This window comes from Rhinolophus sinicus, chromosome 6, assembly GCF_057876585.1.
Source record: "Rhinolophus sinicus isolate RSI-liver-muscle chromosome 6, RSI-T2T, whole genome shotgun sequence".
Lineage (NCBI taxonomy): Eukaryota > Metazoa > Chordata > Mammalia > Chiroptera > Rhinolophidae > Rhinolophus > Rhinolophus sinicus.
The window spans coordinates 59,006,046-59,021,955 of record NC_142506.1 but is presented as its reverse complement, the minus strand read 5'-3'; the positions used below and the strand labels follow the sequence as shown (position 1 = coordinate 59,021,955).

The 15,910-nt window shown below is 39.5% G+C and overlaps 1 protein-coding gene across 4 annotated transcripts in view; it reads right to left on the bottom strand.

Annotated features, from left to right (window-relative positions):
* The window catches only part of EPRS1 (glutamyl-prolyl-tRNA synthetase 1), a 49,713-nt gene extending 35,608 nt beyond the window's left edge, over positions 1–14,105 (bottom strand). The window contains exons 1-9 of one of the 4 annotated variants that reach the window (XM_019742201.3): positions 13,933–14,105; positions 11,957–12,041; positions 10,801–10,900; positions 9,772–9,928; positions 8,451–8,590; positions 7,035–7,129; positions 3,380–3,506; positions 2,500–2,692; positions 959–1,130 (exon numbers count right to left, since the gene is read on the bottom strand). In XM_019742201.3, the coding sequence (XP_019597760.3) occupies positions 959–1,130; positions 2,500–2,692; positions 3,380–3,506; positions 7,035–7,129; positions 8,451–8,590; positions 9,772–9,928; positions 10,801–10,900; positions 11,957–12,041; positions 13,933–13,978 (1,115 nt within the window). In that variant the 5' untranslated portion in view covers positions 13,979–14,105. Of the gene's footprint in view, positions 1–958; positions 1,131–2,499; positions 2,693–3,379; positions 3,507–7,034; positions 7,130–8,450; positions 8,591–9,771; positions 9,929–10,800; positions 10,901–11,956; positions 12,042–13,932 lie in introns of those variants that run through there. The other 3 variants (XM_019742281.3, XM_074317015.2, XM_074317014.2) reach the window with 3 other exon arrangements.
* Between the last annotated feature and the right edge of the window lie 1,805 nt (positions 14,106–15,910).

Sequence of the window (15,910 nt, the reverse complement as noted above, 5' to 3'; positions counted from 1 at the left end):
ATAAACACTGAAATGGTAGAAAGTGGAATATAGTATAGCTACATGGTATCATATATCACAATTCTTTAAAATATGTAATTTTTACTGATTAATATATTATAAAGGTTTTGTGGTGGTTGTTTTTATTTGTTGGTGTGTTTGCTTTGACATTTTTGCTCTTGTTGTCCTATGAATCCTATGCAATAGTGCAGATTACAAACTATATCTATAATGGTTGGACTAGATTCTTATGTTTGTATCAAATAAGTTGATGAAAAACTTTTTAAAATAAAGGACATAGATACATGTATACACAAACACATAACCACACACATAAGGGTTTATCTATAGACACACACATCTGGCACTCACAAGTTTAAAGAAAGGCACATTAGCTAAGCAAGATGTTACATTCACCATCACATCAGAAGTTAAATTCAGCATTGGTATGTAATAGGCTTCTTCAAAGTATAAGAAAATATATTCTATTGTTACTTGATAAAGGAAATTAATGGGGGAGGGACCATTTAAAGAAAAACAATCTGTTAAACTGAAAACCCACACAGAAAACTAACTGAAACTAGGAAAAAGCACATGCTACTTTCTTGTATTGCTCATTTCTGTAAATTTTCAGAACAATCACATTCATGAATTAATTTATGCACAGTAGAATCAAAGTTTGCAACAGGACAAGAAATATCTTCACCTCAAGACACACATCACAGTATACCTACTCAAGACAAAGAAAGCAACTTTAGGCAGACACATGACTTCCATAGTTGGCAGTGACCCTGAAATAATAATGTCGTACAAGCTTCACTGACAGATTGGTAACCGCCACTGAAAGGCTACCTGCCAGTTCATCTGCGATGAACAAAGACCAGGTATCCTGACTGCTCTCTATCTACTCCACGTTTACAGACAGCCCCAAAGCAAAGCATAGCTGGCTACCCAGCACAATGAACCAGGTAACACTTACTTGTATTTATTTCCAGTTCTTGGGTGTGGCTGAATTTTGCAGCGGTAAAGTGTGGGGTCCCGCATGCACCCATTGTTACTGCTCATGTCAATTTTTGCTCGCAAACAACAGGACTGACCAAACTGGCTCCCTTTTTTCATTTCTTCCCACATTTGCAGATTCTTCTCAACAGCTATAAAATGAGAGTTATATAACAGTTTATCTAATGGACTCCTGTAATTTGATGTATATGATAAGCACACCCCGCTGGTTTAAAAGTACTGCAATAGTTCCAATATCTGGTACCAAGAGCCCATGTACTGCTTTGGATGCAGAAGTCTCACAAAACACTTAGGACATGTGCTCTATAAATATGCCTTAGAAGAAGTCAATCCAGTCCACTGATGTAGCACTGACGGAGGCCAAGAGAGGAAGGACGGACGAGGCCTGAAGCTCTCTCTCACCTCGTGTCGCCTCTTTTCCCTCACTGGCCAGCCCCCTCACATCTAACACTGTGCCTTTGAAGCAGAAGCAGTCTGTCCCTTCACCGCCTCATGCCCAGGGGACAGACAGGCCCAGCCCGGCCCGCGGGGCTCACAGGCGTCGGCGCTGCAGCCCGTGCCCGTCTGAAGAACACGGCTCGGGCTGAGAGCCTGCGCCCGGGGGCTCCCTCACAGCTCCTTCAGTCATTCCAGTGGGAAGCAGGACACTCGGATCCGAGGAATGAGAGATGACAGAAAACAGACAGCGATAGGTTTAATCCCAGAAAAAAGAACTCTCTATCCCAAGTGACTATGTGCCTACCTAAGTCAGAATATTGAAAACCCGCCCCATATGGATACACACAGAACTGTTAAACAATGATTCTCAGTGGCAACTACTGAAGGTGTGATGGACACTCTACCTGCTTTCAAAGAATCAAGTTAGGTCTAAAAAGTCCAGTTGTTAACTAGCTTTAAAAATGTAGAGAAGATTTCTATAACAATTTGAATTTACTATACTTCCCAAATGTGACACTCAAGATTTAAATAAAATAGCATGAAAGTTCTGGCAACGTGATTATAGAGTAAAAATAACCTGAGTCTGAAGCTCAGGAGACAAGTAATGAATAAGATACACTTTTTTGTCAAGTTATATTTCAGAGACATAGGGTAATACCAAGCTTATATATTATATTCACATTTACCCACATGTTGAAAGGAAGATTTAGGTAAATAACATCATCATCATTTTAGAAAGGCTAAGTATTTAAATTAAGAAAAATAAAAAAATGTCGCAGAAGGAATCATTCAAATGGAATGAATGGAATGAATGAAATGCGAAAGACTGCACGAAGTAAGTGAAATGCTGAGGACACACACCCTTCACATGGAGTTGTGATGCTAACAAAGTAGTAACAAGGTAAAGATGACAAAGAAAAAAGATTTCTAAGAGATGGACTAACGTACAAGTCATATTCCCAAATGTGTTTGAAACCAGCATCTTTCACAGAAATCATGTTCTACTAAAGATACAGAATACAAGATTATCAATTAGAATATAAAACACTAACTGTGCCTTACAGTTTTTCCTATGTTTGGATTCTATCCTCTGCTCACGTTCAGCTTTCATCTGCTCAGCAGGCGTATCATCCACATAAGCCTTCCCTTCCTGAATTAGCTTCTCTGCGTATTTCATTATGGTTTCAAAATGATCCGAGGTGTAAGTAAATTGATCTGGTTTGATATGCAACAATGCAACATCTTCCAAGATAACCTGCAATAAGAATCCAAAATAACCATCAGTTTATCTTCTGCATTTTCCTTGTGTATTTTCAATCCTTGATTCTGCTTTTGGGCAAATGTAATAACACACCATCAGTCTTATAAAGCCTGAAAATGGCTGTGGAAATTGCATGATATTAGATTAGGCACACACAAAAAAAGATTCATTATACTAGCCTCCAAATTTTCAGCTGAGAAAGCTGATCATATGATGGAGCTTTCCATTTACTCTGGAAAAGCTGGCTATTATTGGTCATACTGACAATTATTTGCCCTCTTTGAAAATATTGCAGTGCTTCTGAATAAAGATGATACAAGAGGCTAGGAAACTTTCACATTTTCCAATACCTACTTAGTGTTTCATTCATAAACTTAAAATTATATGACAAAAAGGAAACCTGCCTCTAGTGGACAATTCATTTAAGAAACCGGTACTTATAGGAAAATGTAGCACTTAGGTAAACTCTACAATTGAAGAACAAAAAAATAAATTGAAGTTTTTTGTATGGGAGCTCAGTATTCCTTGGCTTACATCTCAGACACAGAATATACAGATGACGGGGGAAAGCAGCTATGAGAACGAGCTTAATTTAGCATTTTCATACCATGAAGGTATCAGGTCACCCTCCGATTTCAATGCACTTGTCTGACAAAGGGTCATCACTGCACCTTTAATTACCTTCTCAAAATCTTCCTTCTCTTTTTCAGGATTTGTGTCATCAAATCTCATGATCAGTTTCCCTTTAAAGTTAACCTGGTAGTGCTGGTTCAGAAGAGCAGCTTTTGCATGCCCAATGTGTAAGTAACTAAAACAAAAACATTTCACAAAGAAACTCATTAACATGCTTTAACTAAAGACTTAAACTTAACCTTTCTGAGGAGATGAGAACTAAACAAAACTCCGTCCGTCTAGTCGGTACTCCTCTCATATTTTATTTTCTAACAAGGGCTATGATAGAAAATCTGACCCTGACCAGAAGGAAAAAAAGACTACCACATTTATAAAATAACCATTAAGAAATAGTTTCGTATGTAAAATCTCATGAAGGGACATGTTATTTACAAACATTACAACCTTAAAGAGAATCTTTTTCTTTTCTTCGAAGAGGAATAAACAAATGGTCATTTAGTTAGAGGAAAACTACTTCCAAAACTGTTTCAATGCTACGTGGTACTGTGTCTTCAGTAAGACCTGATGCTGTTCAGAACTGGCACCACGAAAGCACACTAGAGAAGCACTGAGACTGGCCCTGTCACTGCGATAACTAAATGAAAGAGCACATGGGGATTCGGGGGCACAGAAAAGCTACTTCAGTTTTCTCAGAAGCCTGAATAAAAGACTTTAACTAAATGATCTTGAAGGGCTCATCCAGTACCAACACTCGGTGAATCACAACCTATGGAAACACTATTCTGTCCCTACGGGCAGTTCACAGTCACAAGGAATAAAATAAATCCGAGGTACTGTTGATAATACTACACATCAATTTCATCCTCTATCAATGAGGTGAGTAAAAAGCAATGTCCTCACCACTATGCTGGAAAAATGCTTTATAGGGCAGCACACAAGGCATTAAGCACAGACGTTTAATCAGCTCTCACTAATTTTTATTTGTTTTAATTGATAATGGTAGCTGCAGTCGCACTATTCTACAGTCTCGTAGTTTCACACACATCTCTGATCTCGGCTGACAACAATCGGGGAGGAAAAAGTGTAACACTTTGCATGCCTTTATATCAGTTTTTAAATCAATTCTTTTTTTTAGAAATTCATGCAGCCTTCTAAATCAAAGATTCAATTTTAAGAATGGTTTATATGCACAGGTTAATGCAGACAAGTACAATGCAATGCATTTAACGTTATTCAAAACTTTTTGCATAAATAAAGGGCTGTATCCCAGATGAGATTCTAGAACAGAATAAAAGACATTATGGAAAACTAATAAAGTCCAAACAAAGGTACGGAATTTAGATGATAATAATAATGTCAATATTGGTTCATCAGTTGTGACAAAGGTACCATAATAATATAAGGAGTTAACATTAGGGAAAACGGGGTGCAGAGTACATGGGAACTTTCTGTATTATTTTTGCAACGTTCCTATGAATTTAAAACTATTCTAAAATAAAGTTGATTAAAAATAAAATAGAGAACTGTGTTACGACCATAACATGCTATACCTATGAAAAGAAATAAGAAAACACTAATAACCACCGAGTACCTACTACGTGACAGTTAATGTGCCAGGCTTTACATTCAGGAATTAATTTAAGAGGGGTGATGAAATCAAACAATCATCTTATACTTACAGGTATTATTTGTATATCTGAAATAATGTGTGCAGTTCTAACAACTTAAAACCTCAAGAAAGCTAACAGGACTATAAAATATTCACAAGGTAACTAAAATAATCAGCCCAAGAGACAACCTACATCAGAATAAATAGTTAAAGAAAATAAGATTCATGCTGCATTCGTTAGTATTGATGCTGAACTGGGCTTCTGCCACATGTAACAGACACAGGCCTATAATTTTAGGTCAGATGGACTCTAGAGCCAGACAGCGTTGGTCTGAGTTGGCAAATTACTAAAACACTGCATGAATCACAGTATGAGTCAGGTAACATGAAGATAATAAGGGTGCCTTCCTCACAGCGGTTAGGATTAAATTAGTTACTATATATAAAGTGCGTGGTAGTATCTGCACATAACAGGTGCTATATAAATGTCAGCTAAGTATAAGAAGAAAAGGCAAGAGTCAAGCCTTCTGGCCTTTCATGCAAGGCACAAGAAAAAAAGATTAAAAAAATAATTAAAGAACTCTTTAGCAATATAAGGGGATATGATCAAAATTATGAATATTTTAAAAACCTGGACATTGATTTATATTCCAAATCCCAAAACTGTATTCAGCCAAGAGCATGGTTTCTGAAATTGATATAATTTAGAACAGGTAAACATATTTTATACAGTAAATAATAAACACGAGGAGCTCCTTGCTATTCAAGTAACAGAAAATACAAAAAATTTCAATAAGGACAAACATTCAAATGGCACACCTATAAAGAACCACCGTTAAGAAAATGCTTTTATTAAACCATTCAAGTCACCACCCAACGGGACAACCATGACCTCTCACAGTGGATACACAGGAGCAGAATATTGGGAGGCAGCGACCCAAGATGTCTGCGGGAATTAAGCCATGTTAAGATAGGTGCTATTTATAACTGATTTCAGTCAGTCCACTACCAATCATTTAATGATTCAGTCTGTAAATTTTCCAGAAGTATTATTTCTCTTTCAGCTCCTTCTAAATATCCTTTATTGCACTACCTGAATCAGCCAACTTAGAGAAGCAGAGTGAAATGTGGAATTCTGTAACTGATTTTGCTGTCAATGGCGTTATGAAATACTCTGTAAAGAACTATTAAGAACAGCTAAAATAAAACTGTTTCTCTGCCACTTTCTGTTGTCCACACACTCCACTTACCACAGATGGGTAAGAATTTGGCAATAGAATACAAAATCTTAAGTTCAACAAAATTTGGAAGAAAATAATCATCCCATTTACAAACTAAGGCACAATGCTTTCCTAATGGCTAAGTTCCTGAGGCTGCTTTAATACGAGGCATTTTATTAGATGACTATCATTGGAAGGGCTCTATTACAAAGGTTGTCTCAGGCTGACCTGAGTGCAAATGAAGAGACACCCCTCAGCCTTGGAGATGCTGGGCAAGGCCTGAGGAAGCCCCAGGCTGGTGTCCTCCAGCCAGCACAGTTTTTGTTTTATTTTTCCTAATGAGCTATTTAAGTGTTATTATTTTCTCTGGGTGCCAAGAGTAAAAAGGGTTGGGAAACCTGCTAATAATGGAAAGAACTGAATAGGAATGGGCTTTTATCAACTTTCCTTCCTTTACTTCGGGCGGGGGGGGGGTGGGGGAGCTTAATAATTCTACCATAACTCTACTGCAAATGGAAGGATTGCTCAAGGGTACAAATATAAATCCTTATTAAATGAAAGCCTAAAAATCTCAAAATGTAAATGAAACTTAAGTCTTTTTATTTACAGATGCTTTTCTATTATAATTAAAATTCTGTCTGGGGTAAAATACAGTTCTCTCTCCTATTGATTCAATAAACTAAAACTACAATTTTAATACAGTAACTGTCAATATTTAAGAAAACATTAAGATATTTAGAATTTTAACTCACGCAATTAAAATTTTACTTATTTTCTTCTATATTATTGACTTACTATTAAAAATATTTGGTAGCTGCCTAAAGATTTTCCACTAAATATATTCAATTTTAATTTTTAAGTTGCATTTTCTTACCCACTAGCCTCTGGAGGAAATCTGACAGTAACTTTTCCCATCTCAGCACCCGGAAGCTCAATAAATTTACCAACATCTTGCTTTTTCTCAGGGGCCTGAAAAGTAGGACAGCAACAAAAATTGTTTTACGGTTAAATGTTTAAGAATACAATCACTCAACACATACTAGTCAGTACTCACTGTGTGCCTGGCATGGTTATGAGAAAAATGATAACTAGAGCATCATCCTTGCACTTGCAGACTCAAAATTTCAGGAAGGATGTAAATAAAACCCATACGAGTAAGAGGTACATGTATGTATACAGGGTGCTTGTTAGGGCAGTCAGTTGAAGTTAACCAACAGCATCTAAGATCATCAGGAAAAGCTTAAAAAGAGGTCAGAACCAAACTGGATCTTGAAAAATAAGTAGATATATGTATCAGATGGAGAGTGCATAAGGGCACTCATCCAAGAAAAGGAGTAACAGCACAGGATGCCCATGAAAAGTTAGGAAAGCATGCTGAGTGGGTGGGCAAGGAAGCTGAAAAAGTGAATTAGGTGCAAACGTGACAGTCCTTATAAGCTTGGCTTTTATGTTTTAGGCAATGGGAAGTTCTCAGGAGTAATGGAGCCATTTATTTGTAGTTTCAAAAAATGATACCCAGGAGAGTGCAGAGGTGAACTAGAAAAAAAGAGGCCAAAGAAGGAAAGTTAAGTGATGAGATTATAATATTAAATCAAGTAGTGGGTAATAATGAGGCCTCAATAAAAATCAACAGTAGTGGAGACAGAAAACAAATCTATAGATATGAGAACTAGTAATAGAACTTGTTGACGAATTAAATGTGAAAAGTGGTGAAGGGGTGAGTGAGGATTTTTAGCCAGACTGAGTGGACTGTAGTGTCTTTATCCAAGCAGGTAGTGGTTTGCAAGTTTCAGTGCATCAGAAAATCTTTAAATCACAACTTTACTACTCATGCATGTGTAAAACAGATCAAAGTAGAGTGACTCTGGCTGGGGAAGATGACTTTTTCTACTGCCCTCTATGTCACATCCTCCTACACAATCAAAAAAAGGGCTCTGCAGAAGCCCAGGACCAATGGTCAATGGTTCAAAACCCAGAGAATTGGAGATTTAGGAGGAAGAAAAAGATTGTATAGCTATAAAATAATGAGATTGTAGTTACTTGAAGTCTGGGTTTCCTAAGGGACACACATTGGATAAGCATACTCTTTTAGACATGTAATTATGAAGATGAAAGCTTTATGTAGTTTAATAGTTATAAAGGCAAGCCAAAACTTAACAAGGGCAGTCATCCAACAAGATCCTTTTTCATTCGTGAAAAGAACATAAATTATGAATTGAAAGAATTTTCTTTTCAGTTCTGAGGTCTCAGACAAATACATCAGCATCAAATGAAATGAACAGGGCTTTACCACTTTAGCTTTGGCTGTTGAAACATTCCACTTGGTGCCTACTGACTGGAAGGCCCGCTGGGCTTCAAGAAATCCAAACCAGCGCTTCACATGAACCGGAGCCTTGTTCTGTTTCAGTTGTTCCTGCCATGCAGCATTTCCTATTAGCAAACATAATTTTAAAACCATTCAATAAATCTGCAACTTCAAAAGCAAAGTTCCAGTCATGGTTAATGTAAGTCAATGAAATGGCTTAAAGCTGTGCTTCTGTAATGCCGTTTTTAAAACCTGGGCATACATTGAAATGTTTTCTAACACTTGCATACATTTTATAGGACTCAGAAAAGTGAATTAAAAATATTTATTTCTTCAGTTTAATTCACTGAAGTAAACACTAAAGCCTGTCTTCACCACCACCATACACCCTCTATGAAGCCAATGCTACATTTCATAATTAAGGAAAATCTCTAAGGAGATCAACAAGAGAACAAAATAAAAATTAAGATCAAGAAGTAGCTCATTTCTTCAGGTGTAATATCAAAAATAGGTACTGAACCAAAGTTTATTTAACATCAAAAGCTACATCCGTTAGACATTATCTTTCTGTCACGAACATTAAGTCAAAAATCAAAATAGACAAAAATGTCATAATAAACCTATAGATGAAAAGATCTAACTAGAAAAGGCCTTCAGTTTATGTTGGTTATTATTACAATTTAATTTAATCTGGAGAGAAGTTTAGGCCACAAAAAAGTAGACAGAATAAAAAAAACATACACACACACACACATAACCCGGATTTAAAGAATAAAACATTTTGGTATATTTGCTACAGGTCTTCTTTTTATTTTACAGAAACTAAACTAACAAAATGTAAGTCTTCTCTGTGCCTATCAGCAATCCCATTCTCTTAACCTGTCACAAACTAGCTGACCTCCTAGAGGAACAACTCCACATCACCCCACCCACGCCCCTCGCTCACACACCTACTGAGCAACCCGAGATGACAGTGCCAGAAGTAAATTAATGGCTGACAGCAGAGGTGCTGGCATAAACGGGATGAGGGCTTCCTTGGCAGGAACAAGGCCAGCTCCAAAAGCAAGAGGGGAGCCGAGGTAGTGAGAGAGAGCTGACCTCGAGGGATAGCAGAGGATAGGGAATTCCTGTGACTGGATAGCAATAAAATAGCCAGAGTGGCCATTCCTTTGTAAGGAAGTTCTAAGTGACTGCTAATAGACAGACAGACAGACAGGAGTTCATAAACACAGAAATATGTGTACTTCTTACTAGCAAAACATTCAATAATTAAAGTAGGACATTCTTCAAGAAGAATTACTGATACCTTTTAGCGTGGCCCAAACACACAAATCTGCTAAGCTCAAGGAGTTTCCAACTAAGTATGTTCTCAGAGACAGGCAATGATTGAGTTCATTGATCACAGAAGTAAACAAATCACAGGAAGACAACTTTGTAGCACTAAACTCCAACCAATGATCAATCTGTGAACACAAAGACAAAAAAGAAATGCATCCAGAGTTTATATTTAAACAAAAACAAACAATCTCAGTTAGAACCATGACTTTCTTATCTCTGACAGAATTTACCATTACGTGGATTTAATTATAATTGCCTTAACCTAAACTGGCACTTAAATGAACACATTTTGTTGTTCTTTTTCTATGCTTTGTTTGCAGGGGCAGTGAGGGGTACTTCAGGGAAGAAAAAGATGAGAAACGGCACAGGACTAACCTGATCGAACCCAACAGGTGGTACCTAACCAAACAGATTCATTCACTTGCAGATTTTAAAAGTAAGTACTTGGAAACTATTCTTTGCATTTTGAATTTTAAAAGATCTAGGAAAGTTAGAGCTGAACACAAACAGCCAAAAAAGAAAAAAAAAAGGCATCTAAAATGCAGTATTGAAAGTTAGCCTACTACTGGTGTAATTAATTAAATAAAGTATATACTTAATAAGGAAATGGGATCCAAACTATGTGTGTGACCCTGGGCAAACCTCTTAACTTGTCTAGGCCTGTTGCCTCATCTCAAGTAAGGGAGTTGCATAAGACGATCTATACAGTCACATCCAGCTATGAAATTCTAGGATTCTATTATAGGAAGAGGAAGACAGCACTCAATAAACCAACAGGACAGCTGGCATGGGATTAAAAGTTCAAATTTAGAAGCTAAGAGTTTTTTTCTGAAATTAAAAACAGTATGAGAATTCCTGAACTTGGTTTATAACTCACACTCTGTTTAATATCCTTACATAGAATAACAGTACAAAAGTCAAAAACAAAATGAAGTTCTCAAAAGAGCAGAAGCATAAATCAAAACAAAATACACGCTGGAAAATGTTCATTTCTTACCTCAGTATGTTCCATGAGGTTGGAGCCATACAGTCCCGCTGTAGCTGCAACTCTAGCTAAGTAGCGAAGTATGGAATTTATGTCCGTGAATACCACATTTCTAGAATATAAGCATGAGATGAAGTATCACTGTAGCTCTAGCAAATCAGTAAGAGTCCTGAGACTTATAAGAAATGTAAAAAGAGAAATCTCATTATATTTATCATGTATTTTCTACTACAGTAAAAAAAAAAAAAAAAAAAAAAAAAGATCTAATTTGTTCTTTACTGTTTTTATCCTATTCGAATTTGTTCTGAAATGTGCAGCTAAATCCAATAACTGACTTCAGAGTAGACTATCTATGTGATCATCCCTTTATTAGTCCCTACACGTTTATTCAGTGGTGAAAATATGAAAATATAATTGCGATATTGAGAATAACAGTGGTTTAAAATACATCAAGGCAACAACAAGGACATACTGTCATAAGAAGCTAGTTTTATCAACTTCCAGGTAAAGATGGCAGATCAAACCCCATCAAAATTGTTTCGTAAAAATCATCATTTTTAAACAACAGAAATTTATTCTTCCACGGTTCTGGAGACTACAAGTCAAAGCAGGGTCCTTCCTGCCTCTTGTTTCAATACTTGGTGTTCTTGCCTTGCAGCTACATCACTCCAGTTTCTGCCTCAGTCTTCATATAGCCTTCTTTCCACTGTGTATCTCCTCTTATAAGGGCACCAGTAATTGGTTTTGGAGTCTACCATAATCCAGTATGACTTCATAAAAATTATTTTTTTACGAGACACAAAACTATTAAAGAAAAAGAGACTAAAGAGAAGAGACAATAGCGATAAATAATTCTTACCAAATTTACTTATTTCCTATTACTATTGATTTTAAATATTCGTATTTTCCACCAGAATGATAAGGGAATTAAAAATCCTTATGTATAAATCTTTCTGTGCATTTCTAGTTTCTTTTGAACAGATTACAAGTGGAACCAGATAGCTTGCTGACAACTGTAAGTCTCTGGATACAGTTCCTCCAGAATGAAGCAGAGTATTTTTTTATAGGGACAATCTACCAATGAGCAAGTAAAACAAGCATACAATGTTTAATCCTGAATTGTAAAAATGCTGCTCAGTACTGAAAACAAAGATAGAAAAGCACTTACTCAGACACACGAAGAATATTCTCTTTCCCTTCTTCGACAGAAATGCTGACGTTGTCTTTCATGTGTTCTACTGCCAGCAAAGCACCTAAAAATAGTAAGGTAAAAAGATTTCTCTTTATAAACAAAGTAGTATTTAAAACTTAAATCATAAAGCAGTAAGGATGACTCAACAAGCCAATATTAAATCCAGCAAAGAGTAAACTTCCCCCAGTAGTCTTCAAACAGAAAGTACTACAGACTTTTGGTCTTGGAGAAATACCAAATCAGGCACAGTCCCATTACTTTTGAATATGCTCAGCTTCCGGTAAGGGACTCTGAAATTAATCTTCTCCTCCCTCAGGAGACAAGAAGAAATTAGAACAGTGCCTTGTATAAAAGCTATTGTTAATAGCATCTGAGTGGTTGCTACGTGGTAGGCAGTGTGCTAAATGCTTTACAGTCATTCTGTTGTTTTATCTTTGTACTAACCTTATGAGGTAGGCACCTTTATGTCCATTTTACAGAAGAGGAAACTAAGGCTCGGAAGGGTTAAATAACTAGCCCAAAGTCCTTGACTAAATATGTGGCAGTCAGGATTTGATTCCAGGTCTAAGGTGGTCCAGAATTCAAAATCTAAAACATGGTGTAACCCGCCTCTCAACACATAAATTGATTCATTAATCCTTTGTCCCTAATTCTGGCAACTCATCCTATGGAAGATATTATTTCTCCTTTCTTAAACAAGGAAACTGTATGAGGGGCCAAACAGAGAGACTTGCCAAGGTTCCACAACCAGTAAGTGGCAGCCAGGATTGGAAAAAGATCTCCAGGAACCAAATGTCTTTGCTCTTAACTATGAGATCACACTGTCTACTGCTTTGCAGAGCAAGAATCAAACCCATTTATTTTCGAGCTTATTGAATTGTGTGGTTAGCCCATAATTACGGGAACCAACGTGCTAAAACACTAGCATTTTTAAAACGTTTCAAGTGGCTATTAAATGGTGGTTTTTGTCTCATCGCACTCTGAACATCGAAATTGAAAATGTAATGCGTAATTCGTCAGCTCTCTGTGGCTAATTGTAGCTAAAGATCTGGGCTTCCTGAACCTTCCACAAGTATTTGTATGTCTATGCTATACATACATACGCATTAACAAAACGAGATCAACAAACTAATTTTTTGTGTGTAACTTTCCGAAAGGAATAAAGCAGAAATCCCAAGCTATCCATCCACAACCACCCTGTCCACGCTGCAAATGCAATTCCAAATCGAACTTCAGACGAATCTGGAAGGTGATGAATCTGGAAGGTGACAGGTCCGGCGTTTCGTCTGACTTACTACATCCACAGGGCGCAACATCTACAGGGTTGCAGTAACGCAAACTCACCAGCCCGCAGTGTTTGGGTGTTCCGGCAATTACCCTGCCACTTTTAACTACAACCAAATGCAACCTCAGCTGAAATGTTAAAAGCTACGACGACGGTCCGCCTTGTGTGCTGTGAACCCCATGAAAGGTAAAGAAAAGTCCGTCGAGTGGAATGGAGATCTTTTCTAAAAGGAGGGAGGGAGGCACGAGAAAAGGCATAGGGGGGAAACGCTAAAAGAGGAGAAGCCAAGTGAATGGGATTTTAAGTTTTAAAATGTTATTTTCTACGAGCGGGTCTTCAGGGGAGACCATTTCCAACAGGCACACGGGGGTTGGTTGGGTGGCATCCCTGCGAGACACGGTCCAGATGAACCTCGTGTCGCCGTGCTGTCGCGGCTCACACCGCGCCTCCCTCCGCGTCCGAGAAAACTGTCTTCAGGCGCGGTCCGCCTGCCGGGGAACGGAAGGCGAGGGGCGCGAAGGCTACTCGGTGTCCAGGCGCGGGGAGCGGGGCAGGCCTCGTCTCCCTCACCGTGGTCGCCACCGCGCAAAGCCGGGGCGCCGCGACCTTCGGCCCGCACCCTCCCAGGCTGACGCAACCCGCACAGGTCGGCGGCCTCCGCCCTTACCCAGGGGAGGGTCTCCGGAATTCACGGTCAGACAGAGCGTCGCCATCTCCACGGGTCCGCGGGCCTACGAGTCAGGGCGCCTGCCAGGCCGCCGAACCAGCCCGGAGCCGCCGACAGCGAGGAGCTGCAACGTGTACGCGCCCGACGCTGCCGCAGCCTTCGCCCCGCCCCTGCCCGCGCGGGGGCCGCCGCGTTCCGCGCACGCCTCGTGCGTCATCGCGGCGCGCCGTTTGCGTCGGTCGCGGGTTCCGGGTCCTTGGACCGCGGCCCCTGGTCATGTAGGGACCGAAGGGCCTGCGTGGCTTTGCGTGTCGCCCTGGCTAGGACGCCAACGTGGGTGAGACTTACAGTACTTCGTAGAGCGCGGAAAGCAAGTGATAAGACCGTTTCTACACCGTGAGGGGCGTTCACACGAAGCACGAGCCGACACGCCCGGCAGGTGTTGCGCATTGTCGCAGGCCACCGTCTCTGTAAACACAGAAAAAGCCCTGCAAGTACACACAGCAAGCCGACGGCCCTGGTTCCACTGAGGATGCGGGAAGCTCTTCTCGTGTTTCCTTTTTTTTTCTTTTCCCCCAAAAAGATGTATTTTCAAGAGTTCTTTTCGTACTTGAAAATAAGGGTTAAAAGAAAGGATTGATAAAAGCCCATATTATTAAAGCCGCTGCCCCAGTTTCTTGGCTTTGTTTGCCTGGACTGCGTGAGCATGGCTTTCACAGGGTCATGTTTTCTTCGCGTACATCCGAGTGACGTGTGTGTGTGTGTGTGTGTGTGTGTGTACTTGTACACGTACACACGTGCGCGCGCGCCAGGGCTGCAGGCATACGCCGGGGCTGCTCTTCGAGCTCTAGGGGTCCAAGGCTTTGTTAACCCCCAAAGACACCCGTTTTTACTGGAGAGTGCTACTTAGGTTAAATATGGGACTTGAGTGCTTAATGCAGCTGTAGAGAAGTTACCTACCTGTCCCAACCCACCACTAAAGGTAGCTGCGTCTTTATACGAATAGCCGGCCTCCAGAGCAGGTAAGACACCTGCGTCAGAACAGGACTTCTCCCCCGAACCCCTACCTTCCTATCAGCATCTCTAGGGATGAGATCAGTAATCTCATTTTATGAAGTTCTCCAGGTGTTCCATGCACGCCAACCTGCCTCTCTACCTCCCTTTGTTGAAACTGATTTCTGCGTATCCTGCTAGCTCTTACCATTCTTGTTTGCTGAAAAGCCTTATCTTAGGTATCTTTGGATTCCCTACAGTGCCAACTGGGAGTCCTTCGTACTCTATCATAATTAGTACCAGGAAAAGGCCACAGAGCAATTGATTGCTGCTGCAGGGGCAGGGGGGAGTGATGCAAAACTTACTTTGAAAAATACACCATAAGCAAAGGCAAGCATGATTTACTGATCTAAGCATGATGGACTATGCTATTCGAAGCATGTATTTGGTTGCTGCCAAACGAAATAAATGGTCTGTAGAAGCTTGAAGATAAACTCACCATTGAGAAATTAATAGCCTGGTAAGCTCATAGAATGTGGATTTGTGCTCACCTAAGTTCAAAGTGGAAGAGACCCATGACTTCAAGGCCATGCTGGGAGCCACTGGATGGTGGACGCCTTCAGTCAACGGGACGCCAACTTCTTGGGTATGACCAAGAGCATTGGTATCATGGCGTCTGAAATCCTACACAAGTCCTGTGTGGAGATGACTGAGGAAGGCCCTGGCATGGAATTTGTTCCAATATCATTACCAATTTATGAAAATTTTCATTGTTCAGAATTTCACTAAGCACAGTAAGACCAAGTGCACCCTCTTCTTTGGCAGAGTCTCTTCCCCTTAGATGCTATTGGCCTCTCACTCCTTTTGGGGAAAGTTCAGAGTTGTTCCAGTAAATTGATTGCTAGAAATAACAGGTTCTCTTTATTTTTCCTTTCCAAACTCATAGTCATCACCAAGAATTTAATAATTAACTAGCATGTCTCTT